Source organism: Chaetodon trifascialis, chromosome 2, assembly GCF_039877785.1.
Source record: "Chaetodon trifascialis isolate fChaTrf1 chromosome 2, fChaTrf1.hap1, whole genome shotgun sequence".
NCBI classification, from domain to species: domain Eukaryota; kingdom Metazoa; phylum Chordata; class Actinopteri; order Chaetodontiformes; family Chaetodontidae; genus Chaetodon; species Chaetodon trifascialis.
The window spans coordinates 10,622,100-10,649,255 of record NC_092057.1 but is presented as its reverse complement, the minus strand read 5'-3'; the positions used below and the strand labels follow the sequence as shown (position 1 = coordinate 10,649,255).

The following is a 27,156-nucleotide window of genomic DNA, read 5'->3' as shown; positions in this document are numbered from 1 at the left end:
TTTTCAGAGGGGGTAGGCTAGATGAGAAACACGCCCTGTTTAATGTAACACAGTTAAACAACTGTTGAACATGCAGCTGGGATTTCCTGCAGGGCCGTTGCATTAGACGGCATTAGCTATAGCCAGATGGACCTAATAAACTGGCAGCTTCGCTTCAGCCCTGTATAAAGAGCATTTTGCAGGTCCTCCAAGTGTTAAACGCCTTGCTGTCAAATGTAGACTACTGCCAAAGGTTGTCAGGACTTTCTCATGATTGATGTTGGCAAAGCAAAACATTTCCCCCAAAACTGTGACGTGAGAAACTACAATGCAACGACATGATAAAGTGATAAAGCTTCAATACTCCTGCCTTTAAACAATTGCAGCTATTTGAATATTTTATCACCAATACACAAACCACATAACGACTACTGCACACAATGAACAGGCACATATTAATATTTCCTTCATTTGTAACAATCTAATATAAAACTACATCAACTGATCTTTACCCCGCACATCTCACTGAATGAATGATAATCACACTTAAACTATCTGCACTGACCCCTTCAATAATACTCAGCTCCACAAAGTTCAGGCAAATCCTGTTATCCTGTTGCACATTTGTTAAAATCCACCAAACACTTCAAAGTTATTTTTTTATGAAATGAAGTTTGATTTTTTTACCTGATCAGAAACTTTGAGAACAGTCCACTTGTTAAGGAGGTTTCTTTTGTCAGTGCATATGAGCCAATCCTTTCACTGTGGAGCTCCAGGAGGAGGAGTCGCGCGCTCATGGAGCTCCTCCCATTCAACTATTTCCCGCGTTTCTAAGAGGCTCCGGCGTATCTCACTGGCCGGGAGACCAGCGGGAGATTCAACGATAGACTTCTTGGCGGCCTAAAGTTCACACCAGCTTTATATGAACAAACTCTCCACATTTTCCAGATTAAAGCAATGAGTAGGGTTTCAAATAGAGACAATCATATTCACTGCAATAGCAACACAACTTGAATTAACGCAAAATATGGAGACTAAAATAAAAAGGTATATACAAAAATATACAAAAAAATAAAAATACATTACTCGTAATTCAAATCATGAAGACAAAAATGAAAAAGCTGAAATTGACTTTTTACCTCTTAGCCTGGCAGTTGGTACCTTTCCAAATTCTAATGTTTTCTTTTTTCTGTGTTACAGATAATTTTACAAGAGACTGCACATCAATAAGATGTAATTTTACTTAAAATTTGGACCTCCGCTGAAGTTTGAATCAAATTTTGTGGGCCGGAACAAAGTTTGTTTGAACTTTACTTTGTAAAGATGGACTCAGTGATGGAGCTAACGGAGGACATGTATACTTCAAACATGATGTTTGTGTATTAGCAGTGTTGTTAAATGCACTGAAACAGCACAGCTAAGTAATGAATAACTGGCTGAGCATAGAAGGGATGTAAATACATATTGTGTTTGCAAGAACTAAACTTAGCTTTTTGCTTAAGTATTTAAAATTTCTCTTACATATCAAAGAGCATCTTAATTTTTTAGTTCTCACTAAGACTAATTAAGACTCACCTGCTGCAGATTCACTGTCTGGTCTGCATTTTATTTGTACTATGTCTTACACAGTTGCCATACTTACATCTCTACACGTTTACTTAGGGTTATGTCCAGTTCCAGTGCATGTATTTAATCCTTCATCTTTTAAACGAGTGGCATGAGGCAAAAACAAGCAAACTAATATCACTTAAGGTCTGCAGTGAAGAGGCCTATGATCAGCAGGATGACAATCAGGGCTGGAAGAAACAAATGATGCTTAGATGAAGTATAACAGTTGTATATAAGTGTAACAGTTATAACAATAACAAAACATATTGCAGTAAACATGTATATCTTAACACACCAATCTGAAATGAGCATTATTTAGAGTGAGTACAATCTCAAGTATTTTTACATTGTGCTATGAAGTCTTTCACTTCAGTAAAGGATTCAAATGCTTTGTCCAATCACTGCAGGTGACTCAGACGTATTAAAACAACAAACAGGAAGAGAAAACAAACACTGTGCATCAGGTACCCTTTTTCCCCATATTTATTTGAAATTATTTCAAATGATAAAAACATGGTTGATTAACATGAAATGACCACAGGGTTTTTGCTCTTAGAGTGGACAAAGTGAGAACAGGAGGAGACAAAGGTGTCGGGTCACCTGTGTGACAAGGTGAGCATACATCCAGGACAGGAAGTGTAGTTTCATCTGTTGTTGGTTGTTTTTGTGTTGTCGCTGTCATCTGCCAGATAGACCCACCTTAAATACAGTAGCCGATCTTTACAAACAGGACCCCCAAAAAATTGGCTCGTTGGTAAAACCTCACACATCTATTCAGCTCATTCACCCTTATGGCCAAACATCCAGAGAAGTGCCACAGAGAGTTTGCTCTATCAGACCAAAGCTCACCGACTGGAACACTGTTATAATCATTTCTCTTTCCTATATTACAAGCTTTTTACAACATAAAAATAGATCATTAACTATGATTACCATATTCCTTAATGTAAATATACAATATTTATTGCATTTTCAAATAAACTTGTTTCTTATTTACCTTGTTGTCATCATCTTCCCCCTAAAAAAAAACAAAATAAAATAAAAAGCACTGGTACCGATGAGAGTGACAACAGACTTGTGTAAGGCATGGTCCAGCAGGAGGCGCTGTATCACTGAGAATGAAGAATCTGACCTGAACAAGCCTTTCTTTCTGTTCATTCTTCCTGCATGGCATCTTAGTTTGACTATGATGTAATTAGTGTTTTAATTCAAGCGTAAAGAAAAGTGTAGTAAAGAACCTCCATCTGCTGAAACAGTTCTCTGGCACTTAAGTGTTGTTTTTTTTTGTTGTTTTTTGGTTAGCTGCTACCAACTACAATCTGTACAAACTGCTCCTTGCATAGCAATTAATCAACATATTGTCTTTCTCTGGCCGAACAGTCCTATAAAAAGGACCACCAGCAGCAAAAGTAAAATGATGGGTTCAGAACAGAATTGAGCTTTTAGACTGGCTTCCCTGTACAGAAAGCTGATAAATGATCCCTTATAAACACCTCCAAAACTCTGCACTGCAAACTTTTAACTAAATCATGTACACTTGGTCCAGTAAACAAACAGTAATTTAGTGTTGGCCTCCACTGTGGAACCACACAGGAATCACAGTGTGTTTGGAAAAGGATGCTGGCTATGTGAACTACAGTTTGTCAGACACATCAGGAACAATTAGGGGTGGTCCCTCTTACTTCTTCTAGATTTTTGTCACATAGACTTCTGTTATCACAAGTGCGTAAATTAATGTCATGCACAGTGTCTCAGTTTAGCAGCGAAGCAGCTGTGCAGCATCGCCTGAAGATGGAAATATAAACACCCCAAATAAAGGAAAGCAGAGGGGACAAAAAAGCAGGACATATTCCCACTATAAATGTAAAAATAAACAACCAGACAAGGCTTCTGTCACAACTTCGCAAGCTTTCCAGTAATGCATTTTGTCCATGATCAGAGAGAGAATTTAAAACATGTCAATTATATAAAGAACAAATAGGGAAACTGTGCACACTCTGCGCGGTTCATTTGACTCCACCCGCTTTTGGCACACTGACACAGAGATGTGATTCAAACGCACCCTCACCTGGCACTGCTGGAATGGCTATTTAAGAAGAAAAAAAAAAAAGCCCCACATTCATGGCATTATCAGTTTTGCGGGAAGTGTAATTAAAACATAAACTCAAAGACAGTTTCGTAGTGTTGAGTTCTTCCCCACAAATCTATGCTGACACCAAAATCATAATAAATCAAATGGAATAAAGTATGTTATTCGGAATTCTGAATTACTATACGCATTAAAAAAAATGATGGAATGCACAGATTTGGAAGTGTTCGGAGTTTGGTCCTGATATGTCGCGTCAAACAGAAGCCTCGACGCCCTGTCAGCAGAGGAGAAGTCGAGGTGGTCACAGTCAGAGAGGTCGAGTCTGGTTCTCGCCTCCGAGTGGTTTTTGTTCTCTTGTGCAAAGACAGAAGGTGACTGCTGAGTCGTGTCGAACCTGCGTGGTGTGGTAGTGTTTACCTTCACTGTGCTTCCAGCTGGTGCTTTAGTGTTAGTGTGTTTGTGTGTGTGTTGTAGTGTGTTTGTGATTTGAGTGCTTCTCCGCCACTACCCCCCATTCCCACCGACCGTCCATGGAGTCGGCTGACTGAGAGTTCAAGTCCTGAGCTGAGATCTGTTCACCTCCCCACTGGTGGTGCTGGAGGAGCTCCTCTCATCATGGCTGAGGGAAGAAGAGACAAGGGTAACTCCAGATCAGTTCTCCCATTTAACAAACACGCAGACACACACCGACACATAGAAATGATTAACTGTGTAAAACAGGCTATAAATTCCACAGGGCCGCTGTGACGTGAAGACAGACGAAGCGCTGGAACTAAGCATCAAAGCATTTTAATGGGAAACTCTTTGGATTATGGAAACGTTGTACAGAAGGCAAGGTCAGCTCTAGTTGTTGATTTGATTTTATGTGACATGGAATGAGGGAGAGCGATGCAACAACTCGAACTAGGGACGCTGCGGTTCGCGGTCAAAGTCCTTAAACACTAAGCCACGGAGACGCCCCCAAACATGGTGATAATTAATTCGGAGAGTCTACCTACACAGTATAACCGCATGCTCCACCTCCACCTTAAAATGAGTCTTTTTCTAATTTTCATTCATTCTAAAATAAATGATGGACCAAACAATAGCCACACAAATCAAATATCTGGCGTGAGATAGTGCCTCTGGCTCTGTTGCTCTAAAGCTTATGTTTGTGACAGGATGCTACATTCAAAGTGTGTGAAGGAGCGGTATTGCAGGTCATTCCTTCCTGCAGCCGTCAGACTGTACAACAAAAACTGCTCCAAGTAATCAGAACAATAATATGTGCAATAACCTGTGCAATAATATGTGCAATACTACCGGTACATAACAGTCTGTAAATACAATTTACAATTTTTTAGGATGACGTTTTCTTTTTATCCCACCCTTTTGTATACTTGTTGTGTTTAACTTGCATGCACTTGTTATACTACTCAATCCACTTTATTGGTGCTGTTGTAAATTGGAATTTCCCCTCGCGGGACGAATAACGGCAAATTGAATTGAATTGAATTGTGCCATTAGCAGCGGTCTTTGTTTAAGGCGAGGTGGCCCACTTGGAACCTTGTGTTTTGTTTCTCCAGTGTCGGATACTTTCAACTCATGTATCCTGGTGACTTCTCTGAGTCTCTGAATCTGAATCTCTGAGCCAGAGATTGATCCACAACCCTTACAATTAACATCCTGCTCTTTCCACCACCTGAGCTGAAGCTGCCCCAACAAAGCACCGAACAAAACACAGAACGATTACATGGAACAAAAGTTGTGAAAGAAAAACATAAATCATTAACTGGTCACCCTCAGATGACAACTGTAAGTAAACACAACAGACAGCAATTTACTCAGCTCATCTGTCACATGAATCTAAACCTTCTCCTGATCTGAAGCTTCATCTTGAAGAGCAGTTCAACAAACTGATTCCCATCAGTGACTTAACTAAATCATAATCACTACAGAACATTCGGACATTGAGGCAACTACACCATGGTCAATGGATGAAATCAAAGTACAGCTAAAAAAACCTTTTCCTCCTCTTCATGTTTTGCCATTTTTCAGTCCTGTGCTTTCACCTCTTTGAGTCTCTCTCTCTCTATTTTTTTTTACTGGGCAAATAAACCGAACTTGTCTGACAACAGAGAGCTGCATGGAAATGTAGGGGTACACATAAGATGCCAAGAGAAGGAAAAGATGAATCTACTGAAAAGGTGGACTCTGTCTTGATGAAGTCATATAGCTGTACTCGTACCCTTGTTGGTTTTGCTGGGATAGACCTTGTTGAAATGCCTGTACTCCTCTGGAGGTGGAAGGTCCTCAATCGGGTGGAAGTTGAACTTGGATTCAAAATCATCTGGGGAAGAAGAAAATCCGAAAAAAGCAGCAATTTAAACATCAAATTACCAGGTTATTAGAGACAGCTGAATAATCTACTCATGAATTCCCTTATGAAGCTTGTAATGTTTGTGTTGACATTTTGACTCAAATACGTGATCATTGTTGAGGTTGTGCATCTTAAAGATACTTCAAAACCAGGCATGAAGTAGCTTTCTGTTGTCGTGTCTGAGTCAAATATGGATACTATTGTTGTACAGTTGACAAAAAAAAATATGCAACACAGTAAAAACTGCACAAGATGTAATGGACGTGAGCATATATTAGCATAAATAACAGTAGTGCAAAAACAGTAGGTTTGTGATGTTGAAATGGGAAACAACATGACCTAACCTGAATAACCTAAAAACACCATTCAAGCTGGAAATCCAGAAATGTAACATCACAGGGAGGTAGTTTTTACTACTTAATATTGTGACACCTGGTGTAAGTGTGTGTTTTCTGTCTGAACAAGCACCACTTGAACCTCAGACGGTAATCCAGGAAATGTCCCTGCCCTCCTGATTTGCTCCAGCACAACAGGAAAGAAACACAGGCTCATTTGCATGGCTGCAGTGGAATATTTGGCTATCGACAGCCATTCATCACATCACATCAAGATCAGACGCAAAAGCCATGTAAACACCTCCTGTGACTGAGGCTCAACAACACAGCTGAGGGTGATGGGAGAATAATTCTACATAGATACATGAATAAAAGATAAGAGAGGCCAATGATAGCTCAACAGCAGAATAACTAGCACATTTAAAAAGAAACTTTGTGGTTTGTAGGGAACTAAAACATCGAGAGTCACAGCATCGCATTTCAAGCAGAAAACAGCAGCCAGTCCTAACCCTTAATTTTAAAGGAGTACCAACAGTTCAGCTGTTTTATTTTCCCTCTGCCTTTCCCACATTTGAAATCTGGCACGTGCAATGTGCTGAAGAGTGGAAAGACCTCTGGCAGCATGAGAGTGCATAGTATCCCAGATACTTTGGGATATTAAACGGCCACTACACTGATTTTACATGACATTTCAAACTGAGGGTGCAGGGTTTAAAAGAAGTGGAAGGCAGAGAGGGGTCTAATGAAAAACAACTCTTTCTAATGAAAGAGTTGAATTATGGGAGATGTCGGACCCTGTGTTTTTGAAGTTTGATCCATACTAGAGACTAAAAATCAACATCTTTTTTTAAAATCTGTCTCTTGAGTTCCTCCAACTTTATGGAAGTGCAACACTGAATTGTTAAAAATACCCCTCGAAGAAGATGGTGACAAAAAGAACTAACAGGAGCTGGTGCAACAAAATCTAAAAAAATGTGCCTGAAATTTAATTTTAAATACCACACCCACCGCCATGGGTGTGGGCATATAGTTTCCTCTGATAACTGTTATGGGATATGAGTTCAGTAAAAATCTATTTGTTTTGTAAACCTGAGGAAGTCAAACTTTGGTAAATGCAGCTGTCGATGTGAAACCATGAATAGGAGGAGCAGCGTGATGATCCTGAAGCAGTCCATTCTGACTCACCTAAGATGGACTTGGAGGAGGAGATGGAGGAGTGGCCGTTCCGGATGGGCGGGGGTGGTGGAGGGGGTCCAGCCGGGGTTCGGGAGGAGGAGGATGATGAGACGGAGGAAGAGGAAGGAGGTGGCGGCGGTTTGACCACTCGGCTGTGGGGCTCTGAGGTCACGGAGCTGTGGACGCGGTATGGAGGCGGGGGAGGAGGGGCGTCACGACCGCCGTTACGAGACCCGAGAGGGGGCACCTGGGGAGCTGCGTAGATCACACACACGGACACACACATGATGTCACTTTACATGACAGTAACTTGAACGGTTATTTAATGGGGGCTTTAATGAGTGTTGGTGCCAAAAGTTCCTGGCGGCCCCTTTTCACAGTATCCATAAAGGACACTTAGAACAGGCATCACGACGAGCTCATTTTGTGTATTTTTCTTTGTTCCCATGAATCACATACTGTGATGATTTGACATCACACTATGTTCAGATATTTCCAGCAGTCTGATACCAAGAAATGTGCCACTGCCGGCGCCTTCGATCAGGCACTGATGTCTGGGGTTTGAGAAACAGTTCTCTAACAACAAACTTATTTTTAGGCCAGGAACTACAAATCACTTTATTTTTCTTTTGAGTTGATTCTCCGCAAATGCATTTTTAATTAATTCTGACATAATAGAAGTCTGTTTTTCATTATGCACTAGATCTCAATGGCAAAATGGCACATTATAGGACTGTATACCAGACAGCCACTGTACAGTTACTTGTAAATATCAGAAAATAACAGAATAGTACAATGGGAGGCAGAGAACAGGAACAATGAAGGAAACAAGACATCTTGTAACTTGTGAAAGTAGTGGAGAAGCAGAGAGAGCGAAAGTGAAGAGGAATGCAGGAATATTCCACAGGGCTTCAGGAATGCAGAGAAACCAGGAGGCCTCGTGGCGAGTTGCGAGTTGCGTCGTCGTCCAATCACAACACAGAGGTCCAGCTAACAAGTGCCTTCCTGTTTTGTGTGTTCACTCTGAATTTAAATTATGGATATGTTTCCAGTGAGCCATTAATCGGCTCTGGCGAGTGAACAACATCATCATCTGAAAGTTCAATTTCTGTAAGATATAATGGATTCATTTTATAAAACTATAGTGTTTGGTAGATGAAGGTGTCTTAAATCAATCAACACACACATAAAGTAACTTCTGGGTTTATACACTTGAACAAAAAGAATCAAACATGTGTCTTCATCTATATAGCATCTACCTAAACAAGCCTACACACGCATTTCCAGAGAGAGCATATCTGCTCCATGTGTTGAAATACTGTAAAGTACAAAAGCAGCTGTAGATGTCATAGGAAATATGAAACGACAGCATGTTCAGTGTAGTGTGCAGACACCTGTAACAGTAAAGAGGAGGTGGATTTATACGTTCCAAATAACCAACCAAAGCAATGTCCCTGCGCTCTGCTCTACAGTAAGTGTGATGGAGGAAATGTTTCAGCGCAGTTTGCTGCTTTCAGGCTGCATCATACTTTAGAGTTTCAAAGATAACGAGTCAAAACTTGCTTTGGCCTCTGAATGAACATTCCTTCAGCTGAGAAAGTACACCGATGTTGTCCTCATCACTGGGACTGTTGAATACTGAATCAGAAGGAGTCATCACACACCCATAATGTTTATATACAGTAAAACACACTGACTGGTCAAATGGTGCATCAGTCTGTTAGTGCCGAATTACATTTTTACTTTAATTACAAAGGTTTTTTGGGGGGGGTGAGGCTTATCCCTTTTCAGAGAGTTGACAGCAGAGAGATGAGGAAAAGAGTCAAAGAAATGTTGAACAAAATGGCTGATCTTTGAGTTAAAATGCTAATCAAAACAGATGTTTGCTGTAGCTCTGGGTCTCTCAACTGATCTAAAATCAGTCTGCAAAAAGATGATGACACAGTATATGATCAGAGATGTTTGGATCCACTGAGGTATCAAAGGTACTAAGACCTGCAGCAGTACAATGGGACCCTATCTGACCAAATGATACTGATTATAACTTGGGTCAGGTCTCATCTATCTCTGGATCTACTCAATTACTGGAACCATATGAGTATCTATTGTCTATACTAGGCATGTCCAAACTATTCCACAAAAGGCTGTGTGGCTGCAGGTTTCCCCTCCAACCAATCAAGAGGATGCAGTCTGACCAATCAGCTGTCTGAAGACTGAGATCAGCTGATGAAATGAGTCAAGTCTGGTGTGCTGCTGCTTGGTTGGAAAGAAAACCTTCAGCCAATCGGCCCTTTGTGGAATAGTTTGGACATGTCTGGTCTATACATTCTCTGCGGTTGGCCAGTCATACCAGTGGAATGAGGGAATCCGGAATATCATGTAGATCATGTGATACTGTGCAGTGACATTATGTTTTTACATGGAATTTTCCTGTAAGTGGGCCTTTGAAAACACAGAATGTAACGTGTTGCTAAAGAAGTGAGAAAACTCATTTTGTATTCCAGCTGAAGTGATCTAGAGTGGTTTATCTTTTAAACATGAATAATGACAGTTCTGCGTGTTTACAGTGCAGATAGTTGTACCTGCTCTGCGTCCAGGTGGCTCTCTGGCAGGTGGTGGTGGTCTGACGCCTTGCTGGGAGGATGGAGACAATGAAGGAGGCGGGGGTGGAGCATGGCTGCGTCCTCCAGATGTGTGTTTTTTGTGCAGGGAGTTGTGCCTCTGTGGCAGTTCCGGAGCCCCAGCCCCATCTATGTGGGACGGTCCGTTGGAGACGCCGCTTGATGTGTGTGGTCTGTATGGCGGGGGAGGTGGAGGAGCAGAAGAGCCACCTGTTGGCGGTCTGCTGGAAGACGGAGGCGGCTTCACGGAGCTGTGAGGGGTGTGGCCTCTGTTGGGCGTTGGTGGCAGGGGCTTCTCTCTGTTGTGAGAGGAGGATGAGGAAGGTGCTTTCTGATTGGGAGTAGGTGGAGCATTGCCACGAGAACCTCTGTTGAAGGGTGGAGGAGGAGGTGGGGCGGAAGTGCTGTGTTTCATTCCGCTGCCTGTGGATGAACTGCTGCTGCTGGAGGGGCGGGAGATGTCGGGCAGCGAGGGGCGGTGGGAACGTTGCTCTGATGGAGAGGGCTTGTTGGGTGGGGAGGGCGAGCTGGAGCGGCCTGTGGGGGGGCGAGGCGCTGCAGGCCGGGACACCGGGGGCCGCAGAGCGGATCTGCCCACTGAACCACCGACTAAACCATCTGGGTGGAGGACAGAGAGGTGGTGTTTATGCCATCACAGCAACAACAAACACTTTCAACACGTCAAACACATTAAAGCTCAAAATCATCAATTGCCCAGTGACAGCAACTACTGTTCATTTCATTATCAAATGAACTGCTGATTGGGTTCTTTATTAATTAAGATTCTAATCATTAATATTTGACATCTATAATATGAGTAAGTTCGAGCCATTCATTCATAATTCATGTCCCTCGTTCCTATGTGCTTTAGCTCCGGACACAAATGTGTTTGCATCCACGAAGGTGGAAATAACCACATCATATCCACATCTTCTCTGCTGATTCGGCTGGTGTGAATTTGTGGTCTTTATAAAACATTCTGTGTGAATTGCTTATGTCTGTAATACCAAAATAATCATGTAGAAACAGAAATAAAAGGAAAAGCTCAGGAAAAAAATAGCAAGAGCTTTCTTATTATCAGGGACTGAAATACTATGAGACACATTTGCTCACTCCCTTCAGAGGTGGACTTTGACTTCAGGTCTCCTCTCTGATTTATCTATTTATGATAAAGACACAAAATGATGCAGCCTTTCCAAAAAAACAAGCACATTTGTAGCCAAACAGTTTCAAATAAAAATAACACTGGGAATGAAGAAAAGACGACTAATTCTAAATGTAACATTTAAAAAAAGCTTTTACCTCCAACTGGGCGTAATTTTGGCACACCTCCTTGGAAAAGGCCTCCCATTCCCATAGGCGCTCCGCCTCCAAAACCACCGCCACCGCCTCCTCCACCACCGCCGCCGCCTCCTGATTCTGGTTAGAGTGAGACCCATGTCAATATAGACGGATACATAAATGGAGGTAGAAATCCATTTTAATATTCAAATACTGGCAGAGAATGACGGAGCAGGATGAACAGTGAATGGCAGGAACACCTTTTTTCAGCAACCTTTCAATTATTTTCATCTTTATCGAAATGGAAACGTGTCAAAACATTGCTAGAAAAGTAGCGTGTGGAATCAGTTCCTCCTGTCTATGGAAATATTCCTACTTCCTCTTTCTTATGACTGCGTGCAAGCACACAGCTCGTTCCCAGTATAAGGCTCAGGCAGTTTTGTCCAGTATTTTCAAGACTTTTGAAGATATTAAATGTCTCTATATTTATTCATTTTTTTAAAACTGCTTAATGAAGCAGTTTTACTACAGACTGACCAGTCATTACAAACATTCCTTTACTAAAGATTAATAAGTATTTCAATATCTAAGAAATGGAAAGAAAATGCTAATTTCGAGTCAAAATAACTCAAAGGTATTTTTCCACTGAGGTAGCCCAGCACAAGACTCTTAAACTCAGTTTGTAGAATTGTTATTTGCTTGTTCCCTTACTTCATGAACACATTAACCAACTGCTGCTACTGACAAGTCTGCAGTCCTGTTTCTCTGTGTGTAGATTCTGAATAAGCTCACTGTTACACATCAGTTCAGGTTTGTGTGTGCGTGCATGAGATGAACTTGCTGTGACTCACTCTCTAGAATCGGAGCGCTCCGGTCATTGACTGCAGTGACCTTCTTTAGCCTGGTGCCTTTGCAGATGTCTGACAGCAGCGCTCCTCTGCCTTTAGTCTCGGATGAGCTGAGTTTGGGAGGAGTCGTGTTCGCCTGTGGAGTGAGTTAACAAATACACAATCACACCTCCACTTCCTCTGGTCTGAACCACAGTGGACGGTTTGTGGACTCGGTTTGTTTGGGTTCACACGGCACACTTAAAAGAGAACCACTGCTTGTAAACAAAAGTCACATGACTCAGCAGCTGGTTCACTGGACAGCAACTAGACTTTGGCAGATTTTTACTTTCTACATGTTCATGCTATAATTGAGGTCGGAGTCAGTTCAGGAATAAGTAACTGCAGTGCAGATCTTGTAGAGGAAGTATTTGACTATTTTTCCCCTGGCTAAACAAATCAAACACATTTCTGTAAGTGACTCTGCACTACTCTCCACTTATCTGGAAGAATCCAGCCAAACCCAATTTATACAATAATCAAGTCTTTGCGAGGCTGAGTCAAGGAACAGGTAGCAGCTCACCTGTAACCTCCTACAGACGCTGACTGGTACATTCAAGTATGAAAGGAAACACAAAACACTGACTCTACTAGTGAAACCGTAACATTTTACACATCATCAATGCAGGATTTAGTGCCTGGTTTATGCATTATTATTACGGGTGTATCTAAAACGTGGAGCCGTGAACTGTTGTGGATAAACGTGTTAATGAATTTGAATGATAGAACAGAGCAGTGTGTCATTCATAAAATGTGAATGGTTTCTTGACTGGATGTTTAAAACTCGTGTGAGAATTTAACTGAAGAACAGATGATTCAACGACACTGAACTGTGAGTGTATTCTGTCCGGGCACTGACCTCATTGAAGGTGGGGGGAGGTGGGGGTCCTGGGGGAGGAGGGGGAGGGGGAGGAATAGGCATCCTGTCCCTCTGTTGGCACCTCTCTGTGTGGGGTAAGGACCGGTGACTTCACCGTCTCAGATGGGACGACACACACTGACTCCTGCAAACAACAGACATGTTTCACTCGACTGAGCTGAAAAATCATCATTTCGATACTGAACTGAACATCTTTTACAGCTCAGTCTCTCTGGTACGGAGCTCTGCTTTGGAAGTCAGCTGTAAGAATCCTGTTAGTGACGAAGCAGTCACACATGAACTGTAAGCGTTATGGTCAACAAAAATAGATGGCTTCTTTCTCAGACACAATGAAAATTTGGGTGGCATGGTGGAAAAAGTGGTATCACTGTCACCTCACAGCTAGAAGGTCCCGGTTCGAATCCCGCTGTGGGATAATAACCCCCACTAAAAGCATGCAAGAAGATCACCACCTGACCAATGGTGACGAACAGAGTTGAGCCCCCGGGTGCCTATGTTGGCTGGCAGCCCACCGCTCCTGGTCTGCTGTGGAGGAAGGACGGATCAAGGATGGGTTAAAGGCGGAGAAAATAATTTCACGGAAGCATGGCGTGTGTGCATGTAGTGTGCAACTAACTATGTGTGATAAATAAAGTACATTTCTTCTTCTTCTTCTAAAACTTTAATTAACTAGCAATATTGAAAGTTGAAGCGCTCGTTGGCATCAGTATCTCCATTAGAGGGTAAGAAGTAAACATTTTTTTAAAGGATGTGCACCTTTGTTTGACTGGAGCTTTTAAATTTGTCCTGTCTTTGCTCCCTCTTCTTCTGCAGCGGTAAAATGGCACCTGATTGAACAATTAGTGCCATTTGAATCTGATTCCGATGAACCAAATTCTAATATTCACTAATATAAAGAACGCTATTTCCTTCTACAGTGTTAACTATTCACGAGCAAATGAACGTCTTTGAATTTGACCAGTCAAACATTTTTTGTTATTTTCTTCTTAAGCCAGAGGAGAGCTCAGTCTGCTGTAGTGAACCACTTCACTACTGCCTCCACTCACAAGGACTAAGATGCATTAGCCATTGTATTATAGAGGCAGAATGAAAAGGGCTGTACTGTGTAGAGCACAGTATTAAAGTGCTTTTATTTTGGCTCTTGTGGCAAGAAACATGCAGTATGAGTCTCTCTGTTACAGTGAATGAATCAGTGCCCTGGATTCACATGATTTGTGATGGGATTAATATGAAACATGAGGCAGATGAGAGTTAAAGATACGACAGAAAACTGTAGGTGAATAGCTCATTGACACACAAAAAAAGATCTAATCACTGCAAATAAGACAATCCTCTCTGTGACGATTCTGTGATGTTGGACTATCTCAACTAAATCCAGTATGTGGTGTAGTGTCGTAACATGATCGTTACTCATTCAAACTGTCATCAGGGTTTTATGAGGCTTAAGGTGAAGAAACTCACTCCACCTATCTGTAGAACGAACCCTGAATATGAAAAAAACATGAGCTCACCATGATTAGTTGCAGTGGCAAGATTTTTCTGCTTACATGAACGCTGTTAAAAAGAAAACAAGAGGAAGAGCTGCCAACACGACTCCTTCTGCTCCTTCACAGTGGAAACAAATGGCTGTTTCTCTCAAAGAAATCCTTGGAAGAAGGAAGCAGTTGCTGAAGCAGCTCCTGAGCTATATCAGTGAGGTGTGGGGAGAAGATGAGCATTTCAACGAGGATCCTTTGAAGTGGCGCCTTGAGTGTTTTCAAATCTCAGCTTTAAACCCATTTGTCGCCACACTGGCAGTGAGACTCTACAGTGGCAGTGTTGGTCTGTTGATCCTGAGTGAAACACGCTGACAGCTATTGGTACAGAAATTCATGGATCCCAGAGGATGAATCCTTCTAACTTTGGTGTCTTCATTGCCTGGGAGGAATATATGGAGGTGGGGTATGTGCTTTTTTAAAATGTTTTCATGAGTGGATACATCTGAAAATACAGGCCTTGCATTTTACTGTTTGGATTTTGGAAAACAGTGTTGTAAACTTCTATGACAGGTTGGGAGGCTGTGCAGTCAAAAAGTTAAGAAGATGGGGGCACTATTTAACCCCTCCTCAAAAAAGTCCATGCTCCAGAGGTATTACTTTCCAAAAGTACAGGAACTTTGAGGGTGGGGCTTGCAGCACTCAACATTTCCAATTGGTTGAATGCTCAAAAATCTGCAGCCACAAATTTTGGTACCTGGGAGCACATCTTGGTACGAGAGTTATTTAGAGACGAATGAATGAAAGAGAGCACGACCACAAAACCCCTGCAGCTAGTTCAAGTCACAGTTAGTCAGGGCAAAGTCGAGCTGAAGGCAGTTTTTAAAATTTAATGTAAGAAACACTCACTGCTGTATTTCTCATACAAAATGCATAGTTGGACAAGGTAACACGTCTAACCTGAGGAAACACCTGGTCAAACACAAAATATATCTGAAGACTGAAGGGTGAATTGTGTTTGAATGACAAAGTCCCTGCAGCAGCCGCAGCTAACGTTAGGACGCCTGCATACAAGGCTGAAGAAGTTCAACCCTCCACAGAAACTTTAAGTGAGACATCAGCACATTCATCCACATCTTCATGTAATTAGTTAATTGGAAAAGTCCTCGCTGGAGATAACTGGGCTTTTTTCACCATCTTGGCTGATATTAGCTTAGCATTTTTAGCACAGCCACTGGCTGTGTCTGAAATTGAGAAGTTTGAACTGATTTTTTACAGCTGAAATACACTTCTGTTTTTGCAGGGAGAGTAAAGCACAGAAAAAAGGAACAGTTGGGTACCAGTAACGAATTCCACATATTAGGTCAAATGCAAGCGGTACCCAACACTAGCAGGTACATGTTTGTCCCTTATAATGTACAATCATTATAATTATTTTAACACTACAGAATCAAACAAAAACAGATGGTTATTCCCATTGTATATGGTGAATATTCCAGCGGTGAAGTAGCTTTTGTCTTTTTCACTTGTGTAAAAGTTTCTTCTCTTAAGGTTCAAAGAGGATTTGTCCATTTGGACTCAAGGTAAAGACAACCTGTTGCTGAGTTTACATTGATTCAAAGCAAAAAACAACTTATGCCTGTCCATATCAAATGTGCCTATGATATACCTGAAACTGCTCTGTATGTCAGCCCTGCACACAATGACTGAGGTCAGTGGATCTCCCCAAACCAGTTAGCTGTCTGGGCCCATTGTTGGCTCATGTAGGCAGCACTGGCTCCTCACCCCACCCTCACCCTCCACTGCTCCTCCATTCCTCAGGCCGTCTGGTTGAGCGTTGGGGCAGGTTTTCACTGAGGGAAACCAAAGGAATCTGAACGAGCAAGCTCGCCAGTCAGTCAGTGACGTGGTTTAAATGGAGAGACACGGCGACAGAGACAGAAACTGAGAGCAGGGGGTTTTCTCCTCTGGCAGAAAAGGAAATGTTTCGAGATCTGCTGAGCGCACGAGGACTGAAGCCAAAGACAGTCAGAGACTGGTTTCAGAGGCATGCTTTCAGTGCTTTAAGGCTGTTAATATTCCACTGACAATTATCCAACCTCTATTAACAGATGTCACACAACAACTGATTCTCATTGCAATTAAGATGTAAAAACCTATAACCAATCCAACAAATAAAACCATGCTATGTAAATGTTTTAGATTACTTTTAATACGAAAACAGTGGTATTTATCAGTTTGAATATCTTCTATAAAAGCGGCAACAATAAGTTGATTAACTGCTGAACCCATCAGCATAGATACAATCAGATATCAATTCATCCTTGAAGTCAGTTATTGAGTAAAGATACCAAATTCCAGAGTTTGATTTACAACATTATTGTTATTATAACTACTTGGACATCAGTGTGGACTTCGTTAACATCTGATGGGAATCTTACGCATGAGATAGATTAACGGATAATAACAATAGCGGCTTGTTGCGGTCGAAGAGACTTTCTACTTTTGGGATACAAGCTCTTCTATTATTCTTGAATTACAGCTGATGCCAAACAAAAATGGCCCTTTTGCTGACACGAGGATTTTGCAAAAACATTAACAGATGTAAGAATTATTGAGCATCACACAGGCTTCTGATCTGTCCTTTGACTGCAGGAGTATTTCTTTCTTTCTTTCTTTCTTTCTTTCTTTGATAGAACTGTTACTACAGTGAGCTGATAATGCATGTAAATATTTTTGCAGGACACATCAAAATGTTAGATTTTTCAGAAACGTAAAAGTCATCAGTTGTAACAACTCATGTCATTCCCGTGAGGGCATAAATTAATGATTATTTTCAGTATCAATTTATCAGATGGTAGTTTTCTTAATTAATTGATTGATGCAGAAAATACTTCAAAAATAGTATACCAAGTGAACCAGTGAATCTTTGCCATTTTCATTCACAAATGACAACTATAATTGTAATTGATTACTAAAATTGTTTCTGATTAATTTTCTGTCAATAGACTTATCAATTAATGGCCTTCAGCTCCAGCTTCAGCTGAGATTAAACAATCTTCACTCTTCAATATACTGAACTGAATTATATTAATGATTAAAAGCAAAAAAGGCTAGTTTTTTCTCACTAGGAACCTAAAGTGTGGGATCTGGCACTAAGAGTTTGATCAATTTTATTTGATAGTATACTATCACAAACAGAGGTCATCTTTAGGGCCAGGTGTAGTCTAAAATGTGTCTGTGACTACTAAGAATCAAAAATAGTCATGAACTAAAAGCTGAAACAGCAGTTTGTCAATTATATACTTTATTTTCTCTTATGGTTTTAAGTGTCAGGACAACACAGATGTACCTGAAAAGTTTGCCTTATTTAAGTTACATGCAAAATGTTTTTTGTAAAAAGTGTGCTTATACCCAGAAAATTAAGATACTGAGGTATTATTCTGATAGTGATATAGAAATGTAAGTATTTAAAGTTTGAAATGATACCCACCACTGTTTAGCAGCAATATGTGCTGTTGTCTCTTAATGATGTAGGAAAGAGTAAAGAAAACTCTACGTAAGACGAATAAGAAAATGACAATGAATGTATAATCAGAGGACATATGCAGTGTTGAATGTTTACATTCTGAATAACTACAATAGTATAGCAATATTAAAAATCCCCCATCAGTGCTTCATGTTAAAGCATGGTGGCTTTTAGAAAAGAAGATCATATCATATTTGTTGTCCCCCGATGATCGTCTGTGTTACCACGGCAGAATATAACTACAGAAACCCAAGCAAAGACACTTATACACTGATAAAACTGACAACTGACCTTTGACCCCTATGAACGGAGTAATCCTTTGCATTCAAGATCAAAGTAAAATGACGTCCTAAGTAGGTCATGATCGCTGAGGTTTGGTCTCCATAAAGCTGCTCACCCAAACAGTTGGCAAACATCCATTTAATGGAAAGAAGTTTGCCCACATCAACAGTGTGACGCTGCGCAGAGAAATACAACCAGGGAGGGGGGCTGAATGAGGAAGTCAGATGATTTTGTGGTTAAGGAAATACACTGAGCTAAAGGCCTGTGGCTGTGTGGCTGTGTGTGTGTGTGTGTGTGTGTGTGTGTGTGTGTGTGTTTCTAGGCTTTTAGGGGAACTGACAGCCCAGCACTGACATGACATAACCCACTAAATGTGCTCATCCACTTCCAGGACAGATTTCACCATAAAAACATCCTCTTCGGCTAACATGTTCGACAGTGCGGCGAGCACGCGTTTACATATTCAGTTATTAAAACATAAATCATACATGTAGATGCAGAAATCCAGGGGTTTCAGCGAGGGCAAAAAACATACAACCCGAGTCACACAACTTACAGCTAAGTAAAACAGGATTTATCAGGCCTGGGCAGGTTGTGTAGCTGCTCCAGCCGCTCCCAGGTAACGATCCGCTGGAACAAATATACCTGGCACTAGCATAAGCTTAGGTGGGGTAAAGTTAGCTTCAACATCCCAACAATTTACTTACCCTGGCTCGAAGAAGAAAAGGTCCGATAGTCTCGTCCTCCTAAACAACATGAATGGAAAGTGCCGTTGTGGCAATCCTTCGTCGGAACAGTTTGACAAAAATTAGGATGGGAGGGTGCTGGCAAGTCCTGGTGATGTAACTTAACGCCACCAAATACACTCACAGGTTAGCCGGCTAACGTTAGCTTTCTCTCGACGGTTAACCAGCTCAGCTAACCTAGTGGCGGTTACAGAGGAGCTAGCTGCAGTTAGCTGGTCGAGCTGTTTACTTTCCAGCTGTCAGTGTCAGCGCAGTCCGGCTGGCTGTAAATTCTGTTAACAAGAGGTCTTTGCGATAACGTAGCGTATAAAACAAACGGTTGAAAGCGTTTAAGGGTCACTTAACAGTTTCGGGTAGCTACGGAAAACTTTACCCGCACCCCTGACCCGCAAGCAGAGCCATACTCCCCGTTGACACAGTTTATCGGTCCCTTCTCAGAAACCCGGAAACGGGCCAATCGACACAAAATGGAGGCAAGCCTGCGCTGCGTTAATGTGCTGCCGTAATTTCAGGTTTCCCCAAACAGAGTTAGGAATGTACGGACCAAACAATGGTACTGTAACGTTATTTACGTTAATATATGATCGGTTTATAAATTATGATAATAATTCATTATAGATAAAACTATCCGACGGCATATGAGTGGTTTACAATTAGCCCCATCTCGACCAACTACATTTAAGTGCTGCTTACACAAGAACGCATAAATAATAATAATAATATATACTCATATAACGACATACACTGATATTACATTCAGGAGGGGGCCATGCTTAATGAGGGCTGTTACATACGATCGTACAATTTGTTGTGAACACTTCTGTATAGTAAATATACTTAAGTTTTTAAACTTTATACAATCTTAAATGCAGGACTTCGAATATATTTTTTTTCCCAAACGTATTTTTTTTACATTGTGGTATTACTTATTTTATTTAAGTTAAGGATGTGAATACTGTATAAGGACCTCAGATCTGTATGATGAACTGTATACAAACTTTATGAGTGTGTTGTGAACTTCTTAAGTTTTAACACAATCTATTTCCACATCTAATAGACTAATTGAAATTGTCACATACAGATTTAGTTAACAGACCCATTACACATTATACAAACAGTACATAAAATATGAAATCGAAGGGGGCTAGGGCATTACAATTTTTACAGCATTTATCTTCTAGATTTCATTTCCTATTGTGCATTATTGCTGTTCGTCAACATACTGTTCCACTGTATGTTCTTCTTGTTTTTGCAATAAATAAATGTGCTGCCATGTATTGCCAATATTCAGAGAGCAGTAGAATTACATTTCAACATCTTAAACTCATATATTGAGTTTGAGTTCCTTCTATCAGTAGTTTTCCATATCTTTCCAGAATTTCTCAGTAAATGGACAGCCTACATAACTATCAATAAAATACATACTGACTAAACACTGAAAAGAAATAAATTCAGCATTTTTTACTTTTTTTTTTTTCATTGCGGCATTTTTGTACTCAACGTAACTTTATCTTGTGTTAATGATTTCCACATCTGATAAAACGTTCCTGAAAGTAGGAAGTCAGGTGATTGTTAAGTGACGCATGCGTACTTACAGTAGGTGTAGGGCTGTCACGCATGCGCGGTGCGAACTGAATCATTTCCTGTCAAAATGGCGCTGTGCAGGACCGTAGGGTTGTGGAGGGCATGCAGCGTGTTGTTGCCCAGACAGCCTCTCCTGTTCACCCCAGCTGTACGAACACAGAGCTCCGTGAGCGGGGACCTGGTGCCCCAGACCTCCTTGTCTAGACCGCCGTGGCCGGAGCAGACGACCGTGTTCTGCGAGGAGGAGGAGCGGAGCCGACACGCCGCGGTAGTGAACACCGTGAACCAGAAGATCAACCAGAGGGGGTACGGCCGGCTGTTCGCCGTGGTGCACTTTGCTAGCCGCCAGTGGAAGGTCACCGACGAAGACCTCATCCTGATTGAGAACCACATCGATGCGGAGTGCGGGGAGCGGATCCGGATGGAGAAGGTGCTGCTGGTCGGCGCGGAGGACTTCACCCTGATCGGCAGGCCTCTGCTGGGAAAGGAGCTGGTCAGGGTCGAGGCCACTGTGATCGAAAAGACTGAGTCCTGGCCTAAAGTCCACATGAGGTTCTGGAGGAGACACCGGTTCGAGCGCAAGAGGATCATCATCCAGCCACAGACGGTGCTGAGGATCAACAGCATCGAGCTGGCCCCCCGGCTGACGTGATGATGATGATGATGATGATGAAGACCGGAATATTTGACACACAGACGGAGGGTTTATTCCTCCTCAGTGGTTATGAACATGCAAACAAATGCTTAAAGGGCAGATAGCCTGTTCATGACTTTCATATTCAGACTTTCTTTGTTTCTGAAGAATTGAGCCCATCTTTGACTGTTTAGACTGTAAATAAAGCTTCATCCTTTGCAGATGACTGACATTTAAAGACTCTTTTTTGATGATAGTTTTTAAATCCTAAAAGCCCTGGAGAGCATTAAAAGCTGTTCAGGGCCCAAATTTGTCTTGAATCAGGTATACAGGGTATTTCAAATTCAGTTTTATTTACAAATCTTCAAAATGTGGTTTCTTGCTGTGAAAAACTGGTCATTAGAAAACAGATCAGTGTTTAAGAAACACAGAACAGGCTGACTAAAAATAATCCAAATAAACTCTAAATATTCATTATTGATCTAAGGTACAAAACATTTGCTTGTTTCAGCTTTTCAAACTGGATTTGCTGCGATTTTGTTTACTGGACATGACAATGTTTTTTTAATGCTGGTCGGATGTGTATTAGTGATTTACTGGCACAGGAAAACAACAAAACAAAACAACATCAATAATTAATGCATCAGAAGAATAATAGTTACAAGAACCTATCAGACCTTAAACCGGCTTTGGGAAAACCTTCAAAGCATGATTAAAGGCTTTATCCTGATGCCACCAAAACCACCAACACTCTCCTGCTGTCAGTAATTCAGCTGGAGAAATTTGGGCTTTTTTTTTGCATCTTGCTCACATAAACATCCGTGTCTGGACTTTGCATTCATATTTGCAGCCTAATGATGCACTGCATAATCTCATCATTAAACACCAGGCTGCTGACTGAAAAATTTAACCATCTACTGAAATTTTTCAGTCAGCAGGGCTGAGCTGAACAGTCTGAGGCATCACAGTGATTATGAGTTACACATTTCATCATTATATCATCAGAGCACTCTGTTCTTAACATGGAATTAAATGTAGTAAGAGTTATTTCTCATTATGAAGCAGTTCATCATGATGAACATCAGCTAAACAACTTGGCGGGTGTTTCTCCACACCTGACATGGTCCTATACTTTGACATAGGGTCTTTTTCCTGTCATGTTGCTCAGCCCAACAGCTTCTCCTCAGACTGAAACCTTCCACCCTGTTAACAAGATCTTTCAACTAAGCTCCAGGTTCCACTTTATTGAATTGTAATTGTAATCAAATCTGAAAACATCAAGACAAAAGCCTTCAACAATCTGCAAAACAGCTGCTTTATTTAGAAACCTGATTGAATCGTCTCTGGAAACAGGAAAACTGCTCGGCTGTTCACCCTGCAGAAGACTGATCTGAAGGCACTGTTGAACATTTCTGCTCAGTGGCTGCAACTTTACTCATAACTGAACTCCCAACGCAGGAGATGATGTGTAAATCAGGAGCTTGTCCAACAGGCAAAAACAAAGTGAGTGATCAAACCAAGTGAAATGTTGCTACGAATGTTGACAGGTACAGCAGCAATGTCTTCATAAACCAGTTGTTCCCGTGTGGAGTCTAAATCAAGGAAATAATTTCAGAATGGAAACAGAAACAGGACTTATGATGACACATTCAGCAGCATCTTCTCCTTCACTGACCTCCTACTGAGCTGAATGATCTACTTTGGTGAAAATCAAGGTCTCATGTAGCATCATACATCACCATCAGCCTTTTGTCTGTTACAGGCCGTCCTTTCCAGCAATAAACCTGTCCTAAAGGAACCTCGTGTACATCTCAAACTGGCTTACATTACTGCTGTTTGCACGGGACTTGTATAACCTGTGGACCTCTGGTAATTTGTAACAACTGTGGAGGTCGTCTATGATCTTAATCCTGTATAAAATTCCACTGCAGATTACTTACCATATCTGGCCAAACAGAGAGGTCATGTGATAATATTAGTCCTGTGCCAATCGGCATGTAAGTGACATCTGATGGCAGCTCATAACATGTTGAAAAGCAGTCAAAAGCCGTGCTGTGAGATCGGCTAGACTGACTTTACCAATGAGCCATGACAGAGAAGGTTCAGAGCAACAAACAGCTGTCAGCCACAAACCATCTGTTACTTGATTAAATGAGCTGTAAATGTGTATTTATGCTCATAACACATGCAGAAAGTAGGCAAAACAACTCTAAACTATGAGATTAATGTCGCTGCTGGAGAACACAAAGTTACACAGAGCCTTGGCATCAGTAAATGAGGTCCCCTGGTAATACTAGTCCCATGTGAATAGGGTTAATGACTATTGCTAAGTTTTTATGATATTTAAACCCCACACGTCCTGTGTGGCGTTGATATGAAGAGTTAAGACGAGCGGTTTCATTCATTCACGGGCCGAGATGAGTCAGCCACAACAGCTGTCTCTGTTTGATGCTTACTTTGATTTGAAGATCAATGATCAAGTTAAAGGATAGGTTTAAATCCATCTTAATACACTACTCACATGCCTCATGTACACTGGGAGAGTTACTGGTTGTAGTAATAGTTCATCCTGTCAGTCAGTGTTTTGTGGTTCATCTGTGAGGCTTCAGCAGTGTCAGTTAGACAAATGAAGCCCTGCTGGGTTTCCACCTGGAAAGGTGTTCTCGTAACGAACCTACATGTGACTCAAAGGACGCATCTCAGCCATGAGTGCTGCATTAAGATAAAGCTGATAATTACCAAACTGATCCTTTAAGACTCCAGACATATTACCCTCTTGGCCCTTTGGCTGAACTGCAGATCAGTATAGAATATCAGAAAGGCTCAATGTTTGGCCATGACTGAACATGTGCCTGTACTTCACTTAATATGCTTTGTTCTCTTTCTGCGAGAGGACACCAAAGCAAAACCTGCCAAATCAGACAGGCTACTGTTCCTTTGCTTATTACCAAACATACAGACTTTGTCAAACATTTTCTGGCTTCAGTGGTGAATTCAGCACAGTGATCCATCAGCAAATTGCAACTACAACTTTTTAAAACTGATTTGTACTGTTTTTCTTTTGCTCAAGTATGTATGTTTGATCACAAGGAAAGAAACTTTTAAAATGCCAGAATTCTCACTGGAATTTGGTGTGACATTTTTTCATCCTTACAGAATGAAAGAAAATAATCTTCTTTATTGTATCAAGGCTGTCTGAGCCAAAAAAGCTGAATTTGCTCCTTCTGTCACAGCAGCAAGGCAGGAAACCATTTTCAAAACAAAATCTCAAGTACAATCTTCAAAAGTCCGATTAGAATTGTCCAAAAGATCGACTCCTCTTCCTGAAAGTCCTCCTCCTCAGTTGCCTGAGGGGATTTCTTTTGCTTATGTCCGCCTTCTGAAGTGTATGAGCCCTTCTCAAACGGGTCCTGGGGGACCGTCTGATCATAAAACACCCGCATTTCAAACTCGCTCTCCTTGTGAGACGGATGGCCATAAATGCCAATGCCCACGGGCCTCGCAAAGTCCCCTGGCACCACCACCACATCCTGGCCACAGGTGGCCGACTGCAGCTTGTAGGTGTCAAAGCTCGGCCGCAGGGTTTTATCAGACACGTAAAGGTCTGCGTCTCCCTTGAGGCTTTGCATGTGCAGGATAATTCTTCCATCGTGGTTGAGGCGCAGGTAGCTGTAGTTTCCGGCCCCGATGTGGCCCTGAACCACATGAAGCAGCACCCACTCTTCGGGGACGCTGTCGTCCTCTGAGAGGTTCAGGAAGCCCCTGACCTGGGACAACAAGAGGGTGACGACCAGAGCGCTGCAGCTCAGCATCATGATGAAGGCATTTGTCAGTTAGTCCCCGCCTGGACGACACCAGACAGCCTGACAAGAGGATGAGAGGCATTATGAAGCACCCAAACAAAGAAAATAACGCTGCACTATTCAGTATGAGAACCTTAATCTAGTGCCGCTAACATCAACTAATGGTTATTTTCATAATTAATGAAATGTTGATATCTTTGTTGATTCAATACATTTTTTTAATATAGAAAGTACAGTAAAAAATGGCATTCCCAACCTCCTCAGTGCCAAGACAGTGTGTCTCTAAATTGCTTATTTTGTCAAACCAACAGGCTAAAACCCAAAGACATTCAGATTCCAATGATATAAAACAGAAAAGTAAAAAACCTTAGTCTATATTCTTTTCGTAGACTGTTCAGTTAATTGTCAGAATTGCAATCAACACTGGGTCAATACTTGGGGTTTGATCCTGTTCATTGGTTATGATTATGACAACATTTACCCCTGGGCTCCATTCCTGGGATCCTGTTTTGTGGGTTTTCACAGCCATCAAACAGGTTGAAAACTAGTATACAAATGTTAGATGTGGACAAACTACAGAGTTACAAGTTCATGGTATACAGTCAGACTAAACTAATTATTAACAACCTTGCTTGTGAAAGTAAATGACAAATTTACAAAAACAGAGGCAAATTACAAAACAAAGTAACCAAACATCCTCATCAACCCATCAGCAGTATTTTACAAGACAACCAGGTTTACAGAATAGAAAGAGCACCTTTAGGTTTCCTGCTGCGTAACACACATTAACCTGCACAAACCTGAGCTGCTAGTCTGCACCTCCTTACAGTCCAGTGAAAGCTGAGCAAACTGAGTGGGAAAAAAACTTTTGCGCTAAAAATAAACTAATCGGTCTCATCTCAACCGGTGAGTCTGACCTTTGATATAATGGAAAACATGTTATAACGGCTGTTAACGCTTTTCATTAACTGAGCTCGTGGCTTTCAAACCAGATACGAGTGAGAAAAGTAATATTATCAGTCCTGGCTCGTATCAGCAATGTCTAAACCTACAAATCTCGATAACTTCACGCTGCATTTAAGTTTGACGCTAACGCGGCACCTACCAGCACTTCCAACGTGTAACGTTACAACCCAACGGTTAAAATAAAAGAGAGGCGATAGCTATGTGCTCCTATAAATACACATTTGGCAACCTGTTAGGTCACACTCTTCGAGGAAATAAGACTAGGGTTAGCACGAGCTGACAAGAAGCTAACGCTACTTACTCAACCGCTAACAAGGTTAGCTTCTCAGCACATACAGTTCAGTTGACGTTAGGTGACGCTCAGCTTGGAGGAAATTAGACCGTCGTTAGCCTAGCCTGACTGCACGCGACCTACTTATTTAACTAACTGGGGTTAGACACACAGTTGAGTTAGCTAATATGCAGCTAACGTTGCTGCTAGCTTGTTCAGTTTGAGCTAAATTCGATCAAGTTTCAAAAAAGAGAGGCGGTGAAATAATCTGAAACTTGTTTAATAGTCAATTCATTACTTACACTTACTAATTATGATCTATTAGGAACCCGTTTAACCCCCGACTCCGTTTTTACTTACACAGCTGTCATTTCCTAACCAGCATTTTCGTCTGAGCACAGCAACCTGCTGGATACAAAGTTCACTTCTTCACTTCATTTTCCTCTGAGTCACCAACTACGAACCGCTCATTGACGCCATCTACTGCCGATGCATGCTAACTACACTCTTCAGGATCCAATTACACCTCATGCTTTTGACATTTATTACAATCCATGAACAGACCTAATAGCCAACAGAAATAGTGAATAAAGGATAAGTAAATATAATGCAATCATTTTAAGTCTTAAAATTGCACAGTGCTGGGGATAT

The 27,156-nt window shown here is 41.4% G+C and overlaps 3 protein-coding genes across 4 annotated transcripts; 1 reads left to right on the top strand and 2 right to left on the bottom strand.

The window, feature by feature from the left end:
- Positions 1-2,859: 2,859 nt before the first annotated feature.
- wipf2a (WAS/WASL interacting protein family, member 2a) lies at positions 2,860-19,746 on the bottom strand. Its single transcript, XM_070987783.1, has 8 exons — positions 19,209-19,746; positions 13,195-13,339; positions 12,300-12,432; positions 11,470-11,586; positions 10,129-10,785; positions 7,556-7,801; positions 5,904-6,005; positions 2,860-4,295 (listed from the first exon to the last, which is right to left on the bottom strand). The coding sequence occupies exons 2-8, from the start codon at positions 13,255-13,257 to the stop codon at positions 4,252-4,254; spliced, it is 1,362 nt and encodes a 453-aa protein (XP_070843884.1). The 5' UTR covers positions 13,258-13,339; positions 19,209-19,746; the 3' UTR covers positions 2,860-4,251.
- A 1,152-nt stretch (positions 19,747-20,898) lies between these two features.
- On the top strand, positions 20,899-21,688 carry mrpl21 (mitochondrial ribosomal protein L21). The gene has a single exon (XM_070972799.1). The coding sequence runs from the start codon at positions 20,899-20,901 to the stop codon at positions 21,481-21,483; it is 585 nt and encodes a 194-aa protein (XP_070828900.1). The 3' UTR covers positions 21,484-21,688.
- A 2,831-nt stretch (positions 21,689-24,519) lies between these two features.
- On the bottom strand, positions 24,520-26,936 carry c2h6orf120 (chromosome 2 C6orf120 homolog). 2 transcript variants are annotated; one of them, XM_070972779.1, is made up of 2 exons: positions 26,866-26,936; positions 24,520-25,328 (listed from the first exon to the last, which is right to left on the bottom strand). In XM_070972779.1, exon 2 carries the CDS (start codon positions 25,278-25,280, stop codon positions 24,720-24,722), a length of 561 nt encoding a protein of 186 aa, XP_070828880.1. In that variant the 5' UTR covers positions 25,281-25,328; positions 26,866-26,936; the 3' UTR covers positions 24,520-24,719. The 2 variants fall into 2 exon arrangements, with proteins under 2 accessions (XP_070828880.1, XP_070828888.1); XM_070972787.1 differs by lacking the exon at positions 26,866-26,936 and adding an exon at positions 26,536-26,654.
- Between the last annotated feature and the right edge of the window lie 220 nt (positions 26,937-27,156).